General features: G+C 41.8%; 1 protein-coding gene across 3 annotated transcripts in view; it reads right to left on the bottom strand.

Annotated features, from left to right (window-relative positions):
* elmo1 (engulfment and cell motility 1 (ced-12 homolog, C. elegans)) overlaps positions 1–18,869 on the bottom strand; it is a 93,047-nt gene that overhangs the window by 2,376 nt on the left and 71,802 nt on the right. For 2 of the 3 annotated variants that reach the window (XM_034124474.1, XM_034124473.1), the window contains exons 17-21: positions 10,047–10,210; positions 7,230–7,342; positions 3,129–3,236; positions 2,735–2,817; positions 126–203 (exon numbers count right to left, since the gene is read on the bottom strand). In XM_034124474.1, coding sequence (XP_033980365.1) covers positions 126–203; positions 2,735–2,817; positions 3,129–3,236; positions 7,230–7,342; positions 10,047–10,210 — 546 coding nt within the window. The remainder of the gene's footprint in view (positions 1–125; positions 204–2,734; positions 2,818–3,128; positions 3,237–7,229; positions 7,343–10,046; positions 10,211–18,869) is intronic. The other variant, XM_034124475.1, reaches the window with a different exon arrangement.

Below are 18,869 nucleotides of genomic sequence, written 5' to 3'. Positions count from 1 at the left end.
GTTATAGGGACAATTTCCAGTATATATCTGACTTCAGCACTTATACACATTTCTCTCTGTGCCATCACACTTGTTCCTTCTGTCAGACACTGTCAGCTGCCGCAGGGCCGCTCCTGTTGGCTCACCTCATGCTTGTCAGGAGCAATAAAGTTCAAATACTCGTCCGACTCATAGAGGACAGAGAAGGCCAGCTCCAACACCTCCTGGAGAGAAGACAGGGTGAAAGGCACAGAGGGAGGAGTGAGAAGGAGAAAATGGTGCAGAGACAGAGCGGGAGATAGAGACAGTGACAGAGTGGAGGAGACAAAATGAAGAAGGGGGAAAAGGAGAAGAATATGATGAGATTTCATTTCATTCATATTACATTTAGCTGACGCTTTTATCCAAAGCGACTTACAATAAGTGCATTCGACCAAGAAGATACAAACTTGAAGAAAACAGAATCATATAAGTACATCAGGTTTCATAGAGCCAACACATTTCAAGTGCTACTCAACTAGCTTTAGATAAGCCAGTCCTTTGTTAGTATATAAGTGCTTTGTTGAGTCGAAGTGGAGTCGAAAGAGATGAGTTTTTAGTCTGCGCCGGAAGATGTGTAAGCTTTCTGCTGTCCTGATGTCAATGTATACTGCCATATAGTGCAATGTCCCTCTCCTCCTCACGTCACCATCTGATACATCAGCTGCACATCAACTCATCGGGTATCAGCGAGGTAAAACTCAAAGAGTGAAACACCTGGGGCTCTCAGATATACGATATTGCAAAATGTCTGGGGAGGCTGGGAATATGATGTGCTGTGATGAGATTTTCCTCAAAGTCTACTTTGGTCTACTGTAGGAAATAAATTGAATGCAGTTGCGAGGACAGAACAGGTAAACTGAGAGACACATTTGTAAACAAGGAAGCAATTCATTAAATGCTTGCTCGCAATCTGAGTGAAATTAACGTCTGATTTACTACGGCAGAAGGTAATTACACATTAAGAGACTGGCACTGCAGCCCGGGTGCAATTTGTGAGGGAGGGCTTCAAAGACGTGGTTCAGTGGGGGGGTTTGTCTCAGATCAGGAGTCTCAAAAAGGATAGGCTTTAATGATGAAACACTCATTTGGACATCTTTTACTCAATATACGTGACAACGCTAACCTTTCTTATTTTAGGCAGGTACAATGTTCACCATCTTAGTTAGTCACATTAGTAAATTAGCACCATAAACAAACAGTTTTGCATTTATTGTAACAAAGTATTAGTCAAATTAACATTTACAAGTCAGACGATCACTAAAATGATTCCAGTTCATCCACATTTCTTGACAACTGCTGTAATAGTTGTTAAGATATTTTAATTTGCATGACATTATAACCCCAAGACAAATGCTAGTGTTGCTTCAGTCACAACACAACTGCAACCAAGTCCACTTTTGTAAATGAAATAAGTGCATGGTGCCTTGCAGATCAAGTTTATGGCCTCAGAGGTCTTCATTTGGTGCAATAAAACGTATATTGTGCTTGTTTATAAATGCTGTTTTTAACCACAATTTGTTGTTTATGAACTCATTTAGTGCAACATTCTACCTTGCAGTGGCTTCTCTACTAGTATTGAGTTGTCAGTTAAATACTGCCTAATGAAATCTACTATTCCCCAACAAAGCCTCATTTTGATAGCGCTTCACAAATCTGTACTTGCTTTTTAGATGCTGAGGATTTTCCACTCAAATCGTGCTCACTGCAAATAGCTTGAACATTAGTAAATACAGCAGAACATGCAATCATCCATAGCTATCACACATCCTCCATTCCTTTGGGTAATCCTCTCTTTGAATGCATGTACCTTGCATAAAGCGGAATGATGTGCTTCAGTAATTAGATGCAAAATGCCGCACAGAGGACAAACTGCACTTCCAGGTCAATGCACAAGTTAACTAAACAACACGTATGCCTTGAGGCACAGAAGGGGGGAGATATATGGAATAATTTGAAAATAGTATAATGTTAATCTAAGAACAGCCTTTGACCAATACATTTTGAAGACATTTGGAGACAGTCGGAAAACACTGCTTGCCCCCTCAGTGTCCCACAGATGGTCCACCTGCCAGCGTTGCTCTGTTCCCGTAGAGGTGACTTTGGCTGGCCTTGTAACAGTGAGTAATGAAATGTACTTGTGTTCTCATTCACCAGGCTGGGACAGGCCTGCCTGACGGCCAGCAGACCCCCCTCCGGTCATTCCCCTTCGCTTATCGACAAGGTAATAAAGGAGACAAAGCAGGGGGAGGCATTCTCCTTTGTCTTCAAGGCTATTTATCCAAGATCCAATATATCAGAGTCCCGTGGGTGGGGGGGGGGGGGCGAAGGTTTGCAGAGGCAAAGTGCAGGAGAGGAATGGCTGATGTGTAAACAGAGGCACGATGGCTCTTTCATCTTGGTTAAGGCACTACAGAGGGCAGGGCCGTGTGCTACTTTCAAATTTAAACAGCAAAGAAAAAGATGGCGGCGTGTTTTTGGCCACTCTTGTGTGATTTGTTTCTGCAGCTGAAAGGGCTTCTCTCTGAACGTTGTTTTATACAATGCCACTGATGGATACGTCTCTCTGTGCTGAGAGTTATTGTGTTATTTCCCAAAGCAAAATTATGTAACTGACATCATGTTATGCAACTCTCGCGCACTAAGAAACATCTTCTCTCGCCTGGATACACACCCACCCACCTACGCGTGTGCACACAAACACACAAACACACACCTTGTTTTGCTTCAGGGCTCCCTTCTCCTTCATGTGAGGACAGTCTTTGCCGGTGATAACAGCTTTGATATCAGCCACAGGCACTGCAAAGAGGACAGAAGTGTGTTCACAACAACAGCAACAACAACAACAACAACAACAACATCCATGTGACAACTGTGTCCTCTCAGATGAGTGGCTGAATTTGTATTCAAGTGTTTAAAAGTTATGATTCTCCCCTGATCTGTCATTGTGCTTTCAAGTGAAAGAGATGTTAACACTGACACTTATAGCCAGCCGTCAGTGTCAATGTGAGGATAGAGATTTGAATAAATAATGTAATAATGCAATAAAAATACATACTGTGTCACAAATGTGGGTAAGGACAACAATATAAATTCGCCTTGATACTCACGTTTGTCCTGTAAAGAGTCGTGGGGCACTTCACCCTGAGGGCTCTCTTCCAAATCTCCATAGTGCAGGACTTTATGGTTCGGAGACAGACGGCAATACCAAAACTTATCTAGGAAACAAGAAGGGGGAAAGGAAGACGGAGGGGAGTGAACAGAGAGGGAGGAGAGGGTGAGAGAGAGAGTTATTAAATAAGTCAGCAGCTGGCTTTAGACATCATATGGGATTGCATGAGTCATCGACGAAGTAAATTAGCATTGGCAAAGAATGTGTGACTAAAACAAAGAGAAGAGAAAACAGCCTTGAGGAAACTCCACAGATGGGCCGTAATGCTCTGCATGAGGGAGGGATCTTGATGGGCAACAATACAGACAGTTTGTCTTCATCACTTTCATTCAACAACAATCAACGCACTCAAGACGAGATCACAGGACAAACACTTCCAGGGTTTCTTTCTCCGGCTCAAATGCGGCAAACTGCAACTGTGAGCGGATACAATGCTTTGTTTAAAAGATGAAAATCAAACAGGTTCAAGGTTTCACAATAGAGGCCCTAAATCACTACTCTACCTACAGGAAATACCTACTTTGACTGAGATCATTTATGAAAAAAAGACAGTTGCCATATACAATGTTGCACTGGGTCAAAAGACAAGGAAGGAAATATGACGATTTTAGAGGCTGTGAGGCTAAGTAAAGCACTAAGGAGCCTACAACTCTGTGAGGTAAGAGTTGGCCTGGCTGTATTATTAATGTAACACATGTAGTTATAAGACTAACAAATACTTCAGTGCCTAAACAATTGTGTCACTACATAACGCAATTGGATACTTCATGATAGGGACTTATAACATTCTTATGCTCAGGTTTTGTTAAAGGCTAGACAAAATTGAAACATCAAAAGCTAACAAATACATAATTGCTGATGGAGTGTGTGTTTCTCTTGGCTGGTGTGGTGTGTAATCCTCCAGCCGCCTGTAACTACCAGCTGTTTCTGTAAAGCGCCGCTCTATCGCCAGCCTCTGCGCCTGCCTGGTGTTCTTAAGTCACTCCCTGCCAAGGTCGGCATGGATCTGAGCTGGCAGAGAGTGGGCACAGACTGGGAGGTTCTGGCTGGAGAGTACAGGGCGGTACAGTCCAAATCCTAATTGCTGAAAATAGACAGTTGTCGGTGCCAGGCTGGTGCAGAGTGGCAGCCGTCCACGGGGAGCGGATAGAGACGTGAAGGGAGGGGCGCTTCAATTTCAGTTGTGTATCATTTAAACTGCAATTGTCTTTATCTAATACAGCAAAAATATCCAGATTGTCTCTTGCTTTGATGCAGCATTTATACAAGGTAAGCTCTCCAGAGCCCCCAAGCACTGTGCACTTAAAAGTCTGTACAGGTAGTCCCCTTCTTTAGAACTTGAAAACATCATCAACCTGAGCTTTTAGAGAGAAGCATCCACTTTAATGGGCAGACTAGCACTTTGAAACGTAGAGAGAAGAGTCGTCTGCGCTGAAGTCAGCCAAATTAATATTTGATGGAGGTACTTGAGTCCCTGCAGGCTGGAGGACTTTGAAATAGTTGTAGAAGATGCATAAGGAGACTTTAGAGAAGGAGAGGGGAAGGGAGAATTGGAGCACATTTTATGTATGTACAAAAAGATAGGACGAGACACATTACAGTAGATTAAGAAGTAATGGGAAAGTATCTGAGTAGAAGAGACGGGACCAAATTAATCTAAACCAAGTTTCAGCATGATTTATGCAAACCCTGCTTTTGATTTAATGTCTTACTGTAGTTGTGAACCCTAAGGGAAAATTGAATTGCTAAGGGATGCCTTTGATGTTCTGCAAGACAATGTTCTCTTCACATTGTCAGTGCATGGATGTGCTGCATATAACAGAGGAGAGGGAGGAGACTATAGACATGTATGGGAAGAGAGAGTCAGGGGAACAGATGAAGGAAGCCTGTATACATTCACACATGCACACGGAGAAAAAGTGGACCAAAAAAATAAAGGGTCTTGAAGAAACGCCACGTCCTTGACTCCTTCGAGAGTCCTCAGAAGGAGAGAGAGCTTCAGCTGTAGCAGGCAGACTCTCCTACAGTCAGCGGGCTGTTGCAGCAGATTAAAGCCAGAGTAACCCTACAGGCTACCGTGCTAAATTAAATCCAGGGAGGTTCGTGAACTGCTTTATATACGACTGCGTGTGCGAGTGTACTGCTTCTGAATGGATAATGCTTTTATTCCTGTGTTTAGTATGTGTGCTAGTGCGTGCATATGTGCCTGTGTCCTCCATTCCTCTGACAAGGAATCTAGGATCTGAAAAGTAATAAGCGTGATATGGTAATTTGAGACTATTCTCAGCATGTCTGTTGTAAATGCAGACAAGAGTAAATCAGCCGACTGCATGCAGTAAAGATACTGGATCGGGGCGATGCTTTCTACCTGAACATCTGTCCTGTAACATCTTTTCAAATCCTTTGTTCTGTACTTTCTTTTCAGCTTTTTGTTTCGGTAATCTAGCTTTGACAACATCTGGATGACAGCTGCCAAGACAAATTGTGATCAGGTTTTGAATGTGTTGGGGAAAAACTCCACCTGGTTGTTCTCATGTTGTCTTTTTGAAAGTACAGTTCCTGTGGGGACGCTGATGACAGTAACGCAATACAAAACAAACCGTCTCACAACCTGTGCCTGTCACTCTTTCTTTCTTTATTCCAAGCATTTCTATATGTAAACAGAGAGGGGTGAAGCAAGAGGGAGGACAGAAGAGTGAAGGGATCAGGTCTCAACTGAATTAAATCCTCTTTGACCGAGGAAAAGTGTGTTATACATGTTAGATACTACTCTCCCTCCCCCCCTCCTTTCTTTCAGTGGCAGCAAATATGAAATATTAAACGATTCAAATACGGTCCTATGTGGCTGCTTTGTTTTCACTTTCTATCTTTCTTCCTTACTTGTCCCCTGCATCACAAAGAAGGAATACCATAAATTCTTACACTTAATCAAATTAAAGGTAGGGTAGGTAAGTTTGAGAAACCGGCTCGAGATATACTTGTTGTTATATTCAATGGAATGCTCTTAACATCCCGATAGCAATGAATATCTGAAGTGCTTTGACAAAAAATCCATTAAAAAAAAGTCATCTGTGGAAGCCTTAGTACTGTAAAAAGCACGACCAATCATTTTAGCCGGCCCGGCTAAAGTAACTGGATGGCCTACCTGCCTGTCAGCCTTCCATCTGTGCACAAACTTATCTCGTGCCCTCATTGGTCATGTGCGCGTTCGTGTGTGTTGGAGGAGGGGCTCTGTAAGGAAGTGGCAGATTTTCTCCGGTTGTGTATTTTCAAATTCTAGCGCACTCGAGCTGGTTTCTCCAAAATTACCTACCCCACCTTTAAGTCTGTACATAAATGCGCAATAAATTTGCTTCCAACATAAAATGGCACACATGGGATCTTCTGAAAATACACGGTCAGCCTTCGACATGCACCATTCCAATAATAGCCAACTTGTTTTCAATCTCAGCAAAAACATTTACTGCTTTATTATATTCATACCTTACACCTTGAAAACTGCATTAAGGGTTACAAAGTCTGCTCTTTTGTCCGTATTTGAATTATTCTCTTAAAGCTTTCTCTAAAATGTATCGTGACAATTGTGTAAGTATGCCCGCCCTGTTCTTGCCTCTGTATCTTTTTCATTTCTTTGCATGCCATATATCTGTGTATGCAGGGGCGAACAGAGAGGAAGACTTGTGTTTGTGCCTCTGAGACGGCGTTTCTGAATGCCTTTTTTATTAAAAGAGGCAGCGTGTCACTCTATGTCTCTACCTCAGAGGCTGATGGAGCCAGAAGAATTTAATGTGAACCATCATGACAGCAGATCCTCAGCAGCCCAGAGCCTCAAAGATCTCCTGTGATACACATTTCCTTTGGGATTTTGTTATAAAGCAAAGGGAATAAGGCGACGAGTGGCGCTGCAGAGGACGGATGTAGAACAAACAGAAGGATTGGCCTTGTGAAAACAGCAGAGAGAGATGGGAGTTACGATGCCTGCGCAGTTATGATCCCTGGATGTATAAGTGTGTGTGTGTGTGAGTGATGTGGGTCTCACCTTGCCTCCTGCGACTACTGATTTTCCTGAAGCAGGTCCCGTCACACAACCTGTTGAGCCTCTGCTGTTTGATCAGCTCCATGATCTCGGGCTGGATCTTCTCCCTCAGCTCCCTTCAGAGAAACAGAAAAGGAACACATGATTTAGGAACAATCTCTATAATCTTTAAATCACGCCCATCCAAATGTGGAAAGCACAGCAAGGTGCAAAATCCTCTCGGATCAAGAAGTGAATTCTTTGAGATTTCCTGACTTTTCCGGCAGCATACAATATTTATGTGACAAAGAAAACTGGATTGCGGCTGTCAGGAGGGATCAGAGAATGCCAAACAGGCAGATATACATATGCATGCACATGTACACACTGAGAAAATATGTCACCTAACGTCCCAAAAGGCTGATCAGTGGGAATCTGGGCTGCCTCAACTCTCCCTGTCATTTATTCATGCTTCTTTACGTATGTATGTCTGTGTTGCGTATGAATATGGAGCACTGGTCAACATGAATTATGTATATTATCTACCCGAGCTGTGCTGCTCCTCATCCGTATTTCTCATCATTATACTCGAGTCTTTTCTCTTTCAATTTACCCTTTTTCTTTTCTTTAGAAATATGCAGATTTTTGGTTATCGGATTTTCTACTCTATGCATTTCAATGTTTTGTTATATTTTGCCTTGCTGGTGTTTCAAAGTGCTTCTGTCCTTCTTTCTCTTGCCCCTGTCCTTCAGGCCCATCTGCTCTCACCTCCTTTCATCTGTCTCACCCTCGCTGTGTATTTGCCTCATCAGTGACTCCAGTCATTACATTGATCTGCGGTCGGACCTTCACTCGTGCATCTTTTAAAGATCAGCTTGTGGGTAAGGCGTGGCTCACCGCAGGAAGGACGGATGATGATCGCTCGGCTTTACTGCCTCATATGCTATCCTTCTGATTGAGATTGTTATTGTCGGATAGTTTCGGATGGTCTTGTTAAGGACGTAGCTCCAGTTTCAGTTTAAACTGATTATTTCCGGCTAATGCAGAAAATCAAATAGACTTGAATTAAAGGGTTGAGGTAGAGTTGTAATAAGGAAGCACTCTGGTTGGTATACGGTGTTTAAATGATTAAATGCAAGTGAGGCATTCACAGCTTATTACAAACTCACAGTACCTCACAGTATATCAATACATTATTCCAGCACAGGTGGAGAAGAGGATCAATTGCGTTTTATTTTAAAACCACTTTTCATCCTGATTTTCTGGGGACTGCATTCAAATTAAATTGTGTATTAGTATTTTCTCACAAGTGTTTCGTCAGCAGTTCTGAGATGACCTGCTGCATGGATTATGTGAGGTCCATTTAATTTGTTTGTGTAAGCAACTTTCAGTACATCCAAAACTTTCCACATAAAGCATCAATATCTGAAAAAGTCAACATGGTATAAAATAAAAAAGACTCTACTGGAGACACAGCTTTGATCTGAAGCCATAATAGTTCCTCTTCACCTTCTTTTGATGTCTAAAGTCATTCTCTGCAATAATTGATGGCAGAAATCTGGCAGCACCTTTAGCACAGTGCCCCTTTAAATCTGCAGTCTGACACAGTCATTATGTTTACAAGTCATGAGTGTGTTGATGAGAGGAAAATTCCACCCTCGGGTAGTCTCACGCCGTTAAAGAAAGACTCGTTAGCCTGTGATGTTCAATGCTTTCCACAGTCATTCTGTAAAACATTGTTTAAATGTGCTTTTTTTTTTATTTAAGGAGCTAATTTAGCCATAGATTGAGTGTAAACTTGTTAAATTCTGCTTGTTTTCCCTAGTCAACACATGAAATACAGTGTTTAATACATAATAAAACTTTGAAGCTAACTCTGAATGTGAATGAGATAACTACATAATTCGTTTTCTCTGCAACTCCTGTCGCTTTTGTTCTGCTTTTCTCCAATAGGATTAATTGGCTGCTAAAGTTTGGTCTCTATCCTTCCAATATCGATTAAATAAGCCCGTGGCTCAACATTGATTACTGTTCAGAGGGACAAGCTCTCTCTGTGAAACGATTTTCCAATAGTGCCATCTACTCCATTAAATGCAGGCAGGACAAAACAATGTTCTCCATTACAAGCTCTGCATCCATGATCAGTCCATGGATGATCTATTACAGAACAGTTCTCCATGCTTAGTGAGCTGGAGGGTCGTTAATGGGTGTATTCACTGGGAATGCCATTTGCAGAAGATTTGAATTTACTGCATATTTTCAATCATGAGAGGAGAGCGCAGGTGCAACTGGCTTTGTGCCATTAGCTGGCATTTGGTTGACAAATGAAAGAGAGAAAAAAAAGAAGCAATTACAAGCGCATTAATGACCACGGCTCTTTTTTTGAAGAAGCAAATCATGTCCTCATTTGAGTCTGATTAGGGAATATCACCGAGCAACTCTACAGAAAAGGTCTGACTTTTCTTTGGGTTCAGAGTGTATTTTCCTCTAAAGCTGTAAGACCTACAGTATGCCTGAATACAATTGAAGTCGATCTATTCATATTAAAGGGGCAGTTTGTGACAGATTGTTACCAACTAATTAACACCCACATCTCCTTTTCAAAGCACTTTGGAGAACTACTACTAACACCAAACGTAATCTTATCTTCAGGTGAGTAAACACATCAAAACTAAATAATGAATAGGCCTATTATAATGAATTCTGTCAATAGATCCCCCTTATCCTCCTTTAAGTAGCAGCAATATTTTACCATTTTCCCAACAAAGATATGCGGGACAGTTCGGACCACCACCCTCTAATAAATGTATCAACATCACACTATTCGTATACTTGACTCACAGGATGGGCCGGGACTGGAAGTCTTCCTGATTCATCCTTTCCGACTGGCGTATCTTCAGGATCTCTGTGTAGCTCAGGTTCTGCAGGCGACTCTTGAACTGGTCCAGGGAATTAGGCTTCAGAGTGAGTGCTCTCATGATCTGCTCCCTCACCACCTGCATTACCTGCAGAGAAGAAGAGGAGGGAAGGTGAGATCATCATGGATGCAGGAGCCATACAGGATGAAGAAGGAGTGTAAGTGCGTGTGAAGACAAAGTCAGTACAGTCAGGAAATCAAAACTCCTGTTTTTAGGGAGTCAGGGGAAGCTATAAACTTTTCGTCAGTCCCCGACAGGATTAATTTCTTTTTTTGACACTTAAGTCTATAATCCAGTCTGGTGCACTGAGCCTTGGGAGGAAAAGAGCCAAGCAGAATAATTCAACGGTAGCTAGTCAACTGTTAGCCCCAGTATCACGGATCAGTGAGACGCATGACAGAACTTGCCTATAATACCCCAGCTAGCTAATACCATTAGTCTGGCTGTGGCTGCAGAAGCATGACATGAGTGCTGTTCCAAGTCATCAATCCCACTCGAGGGGACTTTGTGATCAGCGGAGGCAACACTACAATAGGAAAGCACTCCACAAACATAAAACACTTCATGCATGTCTACATCAATTAGCCTGCCGCGTACGCGTGGCTGTCAGAAGATAATTAAAGTCTACACACAGAACTGTGTGTGAGAAAATCAAATCATCATCAGCAGTGAGCCAACAATATCAATCCTATCGACTATCATGGACCACAGGCTCGTACTGAAAGAAGATATCACCTAAACTTATCCACATATAAAAGTAATACATTAGTGGTCAGCTAAGGGGATTTGTATTTGACATTCTCCTGTTGAATCTGATAAATATTTTAATAGTTATCAATAATTAATAGACAACAAATTGTGACAAAACCAAGAGCCTAAACTGAACAGCATTTGAACACCTTAAAACCCCAGTTTGAGCTGCTTTATCAACTTGATTTCCTCACAGTTAATAAAGCACTAATTCCTATCTAAGTATAACATCTCTTCATCCTTCTACACATAAACCTGAGCGTCAGGGAAGTGAGCTCTAAAATGAAATATTCAGTGACAGCAGCTTTCATTCAGTTTTGCAGCCTGCATAATTTGAAATGTACCAGTAATATGACTCAAAAATAGATTCTCTATTTGTGGAGGTGTTCAGCCCACAGACCGGGGACTTCACCGGGAGCAAACATAACTCCTAATGTGCAGAAATTGTTCAAACAACAGAATTCCACCTGTCACAGTGGTTTCCTCTCAAAACTCAGCACAGCTTTACAGAGTTTGGATAGACGAGGGCTTGTCCTTCTGAGACACAGTAGTGATATTTGACTTAGAAAATGAAGTTGACTTGGCGTCATAACATCTCTGAGCAGCGCTGTTCCAGTTTGTGCAGATGTGAAGGTAGACGTGACAAGGATCCCTGAATATAGATCAGCCTCGTTAGCAGCCTCCTCCGGGCCTGCAGAGGCCGATTCACTGGATCATACCGAGGTGAAGAAAGAGACTCTTGACATTGCTCGATGATTTCACTCTATTGTGTATCTTTTCTCCGTTTGCCTTGTTGATTAAATGCTTGAGTATTCTCAGCCTCTGCAAACACTTTCTCACAATACATGTTGACTCTATTCCAATGACACGCAATAAGAGTGTTTGCATTTATGTTTTTGGACTTTCTTTATAGGTGCCGTGTTCTCCTGTTCTTTACAATTGGGTTTCATTTGGGCACATCCAGCTTAAAGGGGCCATATTATTCTCATTTTCAGGTTTATATTTGTATTTTGTGATTCTACTGTGACATGTCTCCATGCTTTAATGTTCAAAAAGCTCTTTATTTTTCTCATACTGCCTGTGCTGCAGCACCTCTTTTCACCCTCTGTCTGAAACCAGAGCCCAGTCTGATCTGATTGGTTAGCTGGTCGGCTCTGTTGCGATTGGCCAACTGCTTAGAGATGTCCCGTACAATGTGTTGGAGTGCTAGCCGATAGAAGTGCAAGTGTCCAATGGAGGCGTTTCAGGCAGGGGGGGAAGTGAGTACTTCTCTGGAAGTAACTTTGGGATTTGAGCCTTTGCAGAGCATTTACATGTACAACAACCTATATAACACATTACAGGAAATGGAAAACCCAAAAGAGCATAATAGGGCCTCTTTAACAACCATGCCAAAACCCAGAGAGCCAAGATCACAAACACAGTCTTATGTAATATTAATGGTTCCGTTTGTGTTTACTGCAAGGCTATTACTCATCAACTTGCTAACCTCTGAACTAGCACTCGTCAGATTGAGCAAGCGGTGTGAAATGTACGTTAAAAATAGAAGATTGGAGCTGCCAAAAATGTGAAATATGAACAGCACAAACTTGGCACCCGAAACCCAGGACGACAAAGGGGATTGAGGATAATCCTCTTGAATCAGCAGCACAAACGCGGTGGAAAAAATGCATTAAGTGCTCTGGACTCAAATTCCCCGTTTAAGATGCTGCCGCTGAACAGTGAGAGCGCTACAAAAAGGATTTACCCTATTTTTCTAACTCTATATCTGATAAGCCCTGAAGTTAACACTCAGCCCCCACCACAACAAAAAAAACTGGAATAAAAAACTGATTACATAATTTAATGCAGGGATTATCTTTCGGAAAGAAAATATGTTCAGCAGAAGTAATCACAGTGTATGTTCTAACAAACAGGGAACTAATCACTTATAGAGTTCAGATTTTTAGTAGTCTGATTGACTACATTAAGTATTTTCAAGGTGACGCTAATATTAACTGGCATTTACATTGATGCAGAACACCAGTGATAGAAAAAAGTTGATCTTGGTTGTTAAAAATGAAGCCCTGGTCTTTTTCTGGGTCGACACTTATTCTGACTATGTGTCAAGACTCTGAGTTTAGGTGTAGGCTTTCCTAACCATTTATATAGGAGGAAGATGTATTATTCTTGTAAGCTTTTTGCTTCCATCGTTATAACAGTTCATCCATCCATAAAAACAGCTGTCCATTTCTCCCCCAGCTGAAACAGCAAGGAACATATTTAAGATGACTGCCATGTTTTAGGGAGAAACGGGTGTCTAGGAATCCGAAAAATGTACAACTTCCAGTACTGACATTTTCAGTCTCCCCTCCTCCTCATGTTTGAGGTGAAAAATGAGCAGAGAAACGGATGAAGCCACAGCTTGCAATCATGCTACGAGAGATTCATCACTCCTGCCCACTAATTTGAATCACAACTTTCACAGAGTTGCCCATCAAACATTTTCACACACATACACCCTCCTACTATCCTGATAATTAAGTCTCAAATTAATTTATTTCCCCATTAGGATTACAAATAGTCTGTTAGGGTGTGTAGTAGGGACACTTTCCCCCTTAGCTATTTAAAAATAAAGAAAATTGGATAACCAATAAGCTTTGTCAACCATTTGCTGTACCCCAAATCAACACAATTCTCCCGTGAAATCATAAAAATAGCAGTAAACTTTGAATTATTTGATGAAATTGTCACTGGCAGCTTGCTTCTCCAGCCCTGGTGTTTCAGCAGAGCGGTCCCAGGGGATTGTTCATTAATATGCCTTGTTTGCAGTCATGTCTCCGGCAGGAAAACAATTCTGTTGGCCCATGTGGCTGCACTCATGCTAATTAACAGCGCGAATATTCATCACATTTAATATGAACACATGGTCCTTTCAAAACAGGGCAGAGGGGCAATATGAATATTTTATGTTCATCCTCCTTTTTCATCCGCTGATTGCTCAGAGAGCACCTTCATAGAGGTGGGATGACGTCAGCGCTGGAACAAATGTAGGTTCAGTTTGTCCCGCAGTCATCTCAGCTGCACTAAAAATGATCTACACGCAGAATTGTCTATCGTCAGAGCAGTTGATCCAAGATTTATCTCTTCTATCTTGTACACCTTTATTTCTGTCTGTCTGTCCATTCCCTCTCACACTAAGCTGTTCGAGACAACAGGCCATTACACTTTTTTGTAACTCGTTGGACAGGAAGCTAGACAGCGGAGCAAGTGTCAGCGAAAGTAATTAAACGCTGTCTCATGAGCCATCTAGTACACGTAATGAAGAGCTGGCCACACAGACTCCTCCACCCTCACTCTCCTCCTCCTCCTCTCACTCTCTCCTCAAACGGGACAGTTGGGCAGTTCCTCTTTCCCCGGAGTCGCCCTACCATCCATCATCGGCAACGCATCAGCCGTAGCAAATTACCAACCAATCGACTGTAGCCGCTGCTCCATTTACCAAAGAGGATGCTAATGACATAATTTACCAGCTGTCAGTCAAATGCTCACCCGCACGTTCACATGTCAGAGAGCCTGTTTCTTTTTAGAAAGCAGCAGAAGAAGAGAATGCAGGGAATCCATTTTGCTGTTATTGAAATGGTAATTACATTCTTTCTCTCTGCCACTCTTCGATGTTAATTGAATAATTATCTCCTTCAAAGTTGACCATGTCATTAAAAATAAAACAATGCCGCAGAGATGGACATGAAAGGATGCTTTTCTCTTATCATGCTGTACAGAGAGAGGAGAGCTGCTGCAGGTTGTATTACATTTAGAAGGTGATAAAAAAGCATTGAATAAATATCCCAAAAAAAGTGTTTTAGAAGCTGACAGGACTGGAAATATGACAACGCTGTGGTTTTTGATGTATTGCTCTAATATCAAACTCAAGGCAAAGCCGTGGTTGTCAGTGTTAAATCATATATATATTCTAATACATTAAACCTCTTGGCCTTAAACCAGGAGTATAGCTAGTACTGGATCAAATCAAGTATTGACCATGGTTAACGACGAGCCTTGTTTGTCCACTCTCTGTGTAGGCAACAGATATTGTTTACTTCTGGTTTCTGAAATGATAGTGACACTAATATATTCCAACAATGCCAACTGTGCTGTTTTTTTGCCCTGTCACCTGCAATGTCTGTGTGAGAGGACGTTTGGCAGGGCACAATAAAAACACAGATCTCTGTCTGACAGGCGGTAGAGACACACACACACACACACACACACACTACAGCGTCTCTTTGGTCACAACACTGTGCTTCAAAGGCTAAATAAATCTACTTCTTAAAACAATAGTCCACGTTGCTCTGCGTGTCAGATGTTACTGTGTTATAGTTAAAATGGCGGCAGAGACTTTGTACATGACATAAAGGTGACAACCTGCCTTCTCCCAGGATGGGGATTGTCAAATGTGACGAAATGAACATGGGTCATGTAAGGGACAGCAGCAAACAATTACAGGTTGTCCATCAGCATTGCTTAAAAATCTTAGCTTTGCATTTGTCTAAAATGTGAGGACCGGTTGCTTTTCTCCATTTAATATAAATGTCAATTGAATATATTTGGGTTTTGGACTTTTGGCTGAACAATATAAGTAATTTGAAACATCACCGGCGGCATAACATTTTTCCATTGGTGTATGTCTTTTTTTTTTATAACATTATTATTTTATATTGAAAAAGAAATGGCTAGTTGCAAACCCATTAATAACCTTTCACAGCATAATGTTCAATCTTTATAGATAATTGTATCTCAAGCATTAATGTGGTGGCACCTTTACACAGCTTGATGTGTTGTATAAAATGCCAAACAAGAGACAGCGTGGGAGTGCCATTTCATAAAGTGAGGAACAAGAGGTGAACGCCGCAGACAGATTCCCAGATTATATTTAGCATATTCAGCTTTTCTTGTTAGACTCTCCTGACAACCCCGTCATGGCTCTGTGTTAAGTCTGCTGAGAGCAACTAAGTGGAAATGCAGTACTTTCATCCATTAAAATGTAAATTATGTATCTTTCCCCCACACAGCTGGTATGTAAGGAGACACTGTATCTGGGTATTTCAATAAAATAAAATAGAGTGGTACTGTAAGGGGTGAATGTGAATTTAAAAGCGCAGTGAAAGGCAGCTTTTTCTCTATTAGGGAATGCCTTAGAGACCTTTTTTTGACAGCACTACTGCACCACAGGGAACAGCACATACTGTATTGTAGGCAAGATATATATACTCAATGTACAAACTTATACTGCGCACACACATTTCCTTTCTCACATGCATTACACAGAATGAACAAACACCAATAACAGAAAACAAAACTACTAGTGACCGTTCCCTGTAAAATCCCAATATTCCCGTGTCCACACCCGAGATAAAGTACATCTGGAGACCTCTCTGGATCAATCCTTTTCTTTGTTCTTCACGAGTGATGCAGGGTTTGACGCCGGCTGTTGCTGATAGCCGTTGTTTCCATATTTAGAGTGCCAGCTCTGCACGCCCAGACAAACTGTCAGAGGAGCTCTTTTCCAACAACCGGCTGTGAGGTGCAGCACAGCCCATATGGATGACTGGAGAGCAAAGTCGCCTGGGAAAACGCCATTTACTGCAAGTCAAGAAATGCTGATGAAAGCCAAGTGTTGACCTTGGCTTGTGCACAGCTTTGCAGTCATTTATTATGACACAAATGTTGCAGGAAATATGAACGTTCTGCATTAATTGTCCCAGAGGACTAGTAAATTGGTTTGTGATTAAACATCCATTCAAGGACATCCCAACTGGTATTATTTCATTATATCTTGTTTAATAACTCCCATCAGGGACAATCGTTGTCTTAAGAGTTTACCCATGATGCATGACTGCAGAGAAATTCTGTCGGGAAAAATCTGTTTTAATACTTTTTTATGTATCCGACTGGAGCGTTCTGAAAAACTGAAGTCAGTCAAATTTCAGATGAATAATGCAAAGAGCTGCTATTAGGCCAATTACGGGGCTTTCCGACTCAAAGTTTGACAGTGCAAAGAGCAAGGCCATTTTTGATTAGGGAGAGAGCTGCAAACGCCAAAGCAGTCGACACTAAGCAGGTTTTTCTCTAGATTTTGCAGCAAATTAACCGATTTCCATTCGATTAGGATTCAAGGGTTGACATAATGGATAGCTCCTTTTTATAATCATATTTCTGTTTTACATGTTTGGTCTGTCACACAGAGGAAAGATCTGAGTCTTTTAGCCTAACTAATCTCTTGCCTTTTCAGCGTTGTGTGAAAGAAGGTAAACATCCAGATAAACTGTGATCCCCAGACAGAAAACAAGATATCTTCCTAACATGCGTTCACACCCTCACAATGACAGATGCAGTGCTTAAAATGTAACACACGAGCAGTGATACATCAAAACTGGATTATCAGATGAGCCCTACAGCAGCACATATCCACAATATGACACACCCACACACACACACGCTTTTCTAGAGAAGATTCATTGCATGCAAGGAATTAAAAGTGTATAAAAATGATGACATACACATTTTATTTTTCGCAGAAATGCACACCACCTATCAATAAACAAAGAGATGTAAATAAATAAAAAAATAGATGAATAAATAAACCAAAAGACAAGAAACCATTGCCCCTGCTGATTCCCATGCTGCTGCTGTGAGGATGGGACAGCAGTATCCTCATCTTGCCACACAACAAAACAAAGTGTTAGCTCTGCATCTCTGCTCATGCAGCTCTGATGGTTTGATGCTAATGGCTGATGATCTCTCTGGTCTGATTAGTGAGCTCACTGCTGCCTAAGATCAGAGACCCCCCCCCCCCCTTAGGCACACACACACACACACACACACACACACACACACACACACACACTCACACAAATGAACAGAAAAAGAAACAAGTCATTGTAAACATGAACAGCTTGGAATTCACACTCGTATACAAAAGGCCAATACAAACTCATAAAACCATACACACAACAACAAGGGTTCACACAACAAACACCCCAATTGATTGTGATACATTTACAGACACTTCAACGCACTGTCCGAGTGAGCATACACACGCGCAAAAACAATAAAAGCCAACCTTGTTAAGGGAGTGGGAGGTGAGGCAGCCAGGCAGAAAGATATAAATAGCCTGTCTGAATTCAACAAAAGAGGTGGAGGGGGGTCGAGAGACAAGAAGGAGGAGGAGGAAAAGAGGGAGAGATACCACAGGAGGGAGAACAAGAAGAGAAGAATGAGCTATAAGGGGGGGGGGGGGGGGGGGGGGGAGAGGTAAGGAAGGATCTGTAGTAGAGGTAAATGAAACCAGGATGGAATAAGAAAACAGCAGGGTTTATAGCAGGAGTGGAGTGGATGGGGGAGGGGGGTTTGTGTGTCCCAATACGAGTCATAGATGAACCGATTCATGCAAAGCACGACAGCAGCGATCGCAGCGTGTGCAGCAAAAAAAACATCGTCCCAGGCTGCTTCTTAAAATCCAAAGATGGCATCTACCCAAAACCTTTGGCACCCCGCACACTGTCTGAAAGTATTGTCACATCACTTCTGACTGGACACATCAGCACGTCTCATTTCATTAATCATGTATATATGCATGTGCATGTTGACCTTCTGGCAAAGTGAAGGAACTGTCCCCTTTCTAAAGAGCAGAGGCAGACCACATTTGCATTCATTTGCATAGAATATCCGTAATTGATTTGCTGTAAAAAGAAAACCAGAAAAAAAATGCTAACAAAACGCAATGTTGTTTAATAGTAGCCAAACACAGAGGCTACTGCTATCGTATTTCATGATGTCTAATGAGAGGGTCTGTCTGCTGCTGGGGCTTTTTGTGGACTGCCATGCGAGTAATCCCAGATGGACAGGTCAGTCTCTAATATTATAGGAACAAGTGGACTCTCCTCTGTATCACCTCAGACCAGAGCAGAAATGAAATATCAAGAACAACAAAACATATTTGATTCACTTGCACGAT

Source organism: Trematomus bernacchii, unplaced genomic scaffold, assembly GCF_902827165.1.
Source record: "Trematomus bernacchii unplaced genomic scaffold, fTreBer1.1, whole genome shotgun sequence".
Classification (NCBI taxonomy): Eukaryota; Metazoa; Chordata; class Actinopteri; order Perciformes; family Nototheniidae; genus Trematomus; species Trematomus bernacchii.
Note: the sequence above shows the minus strand (reverse complement) of the source record. Positions and strands in the feature narration are given on the sequence as shown.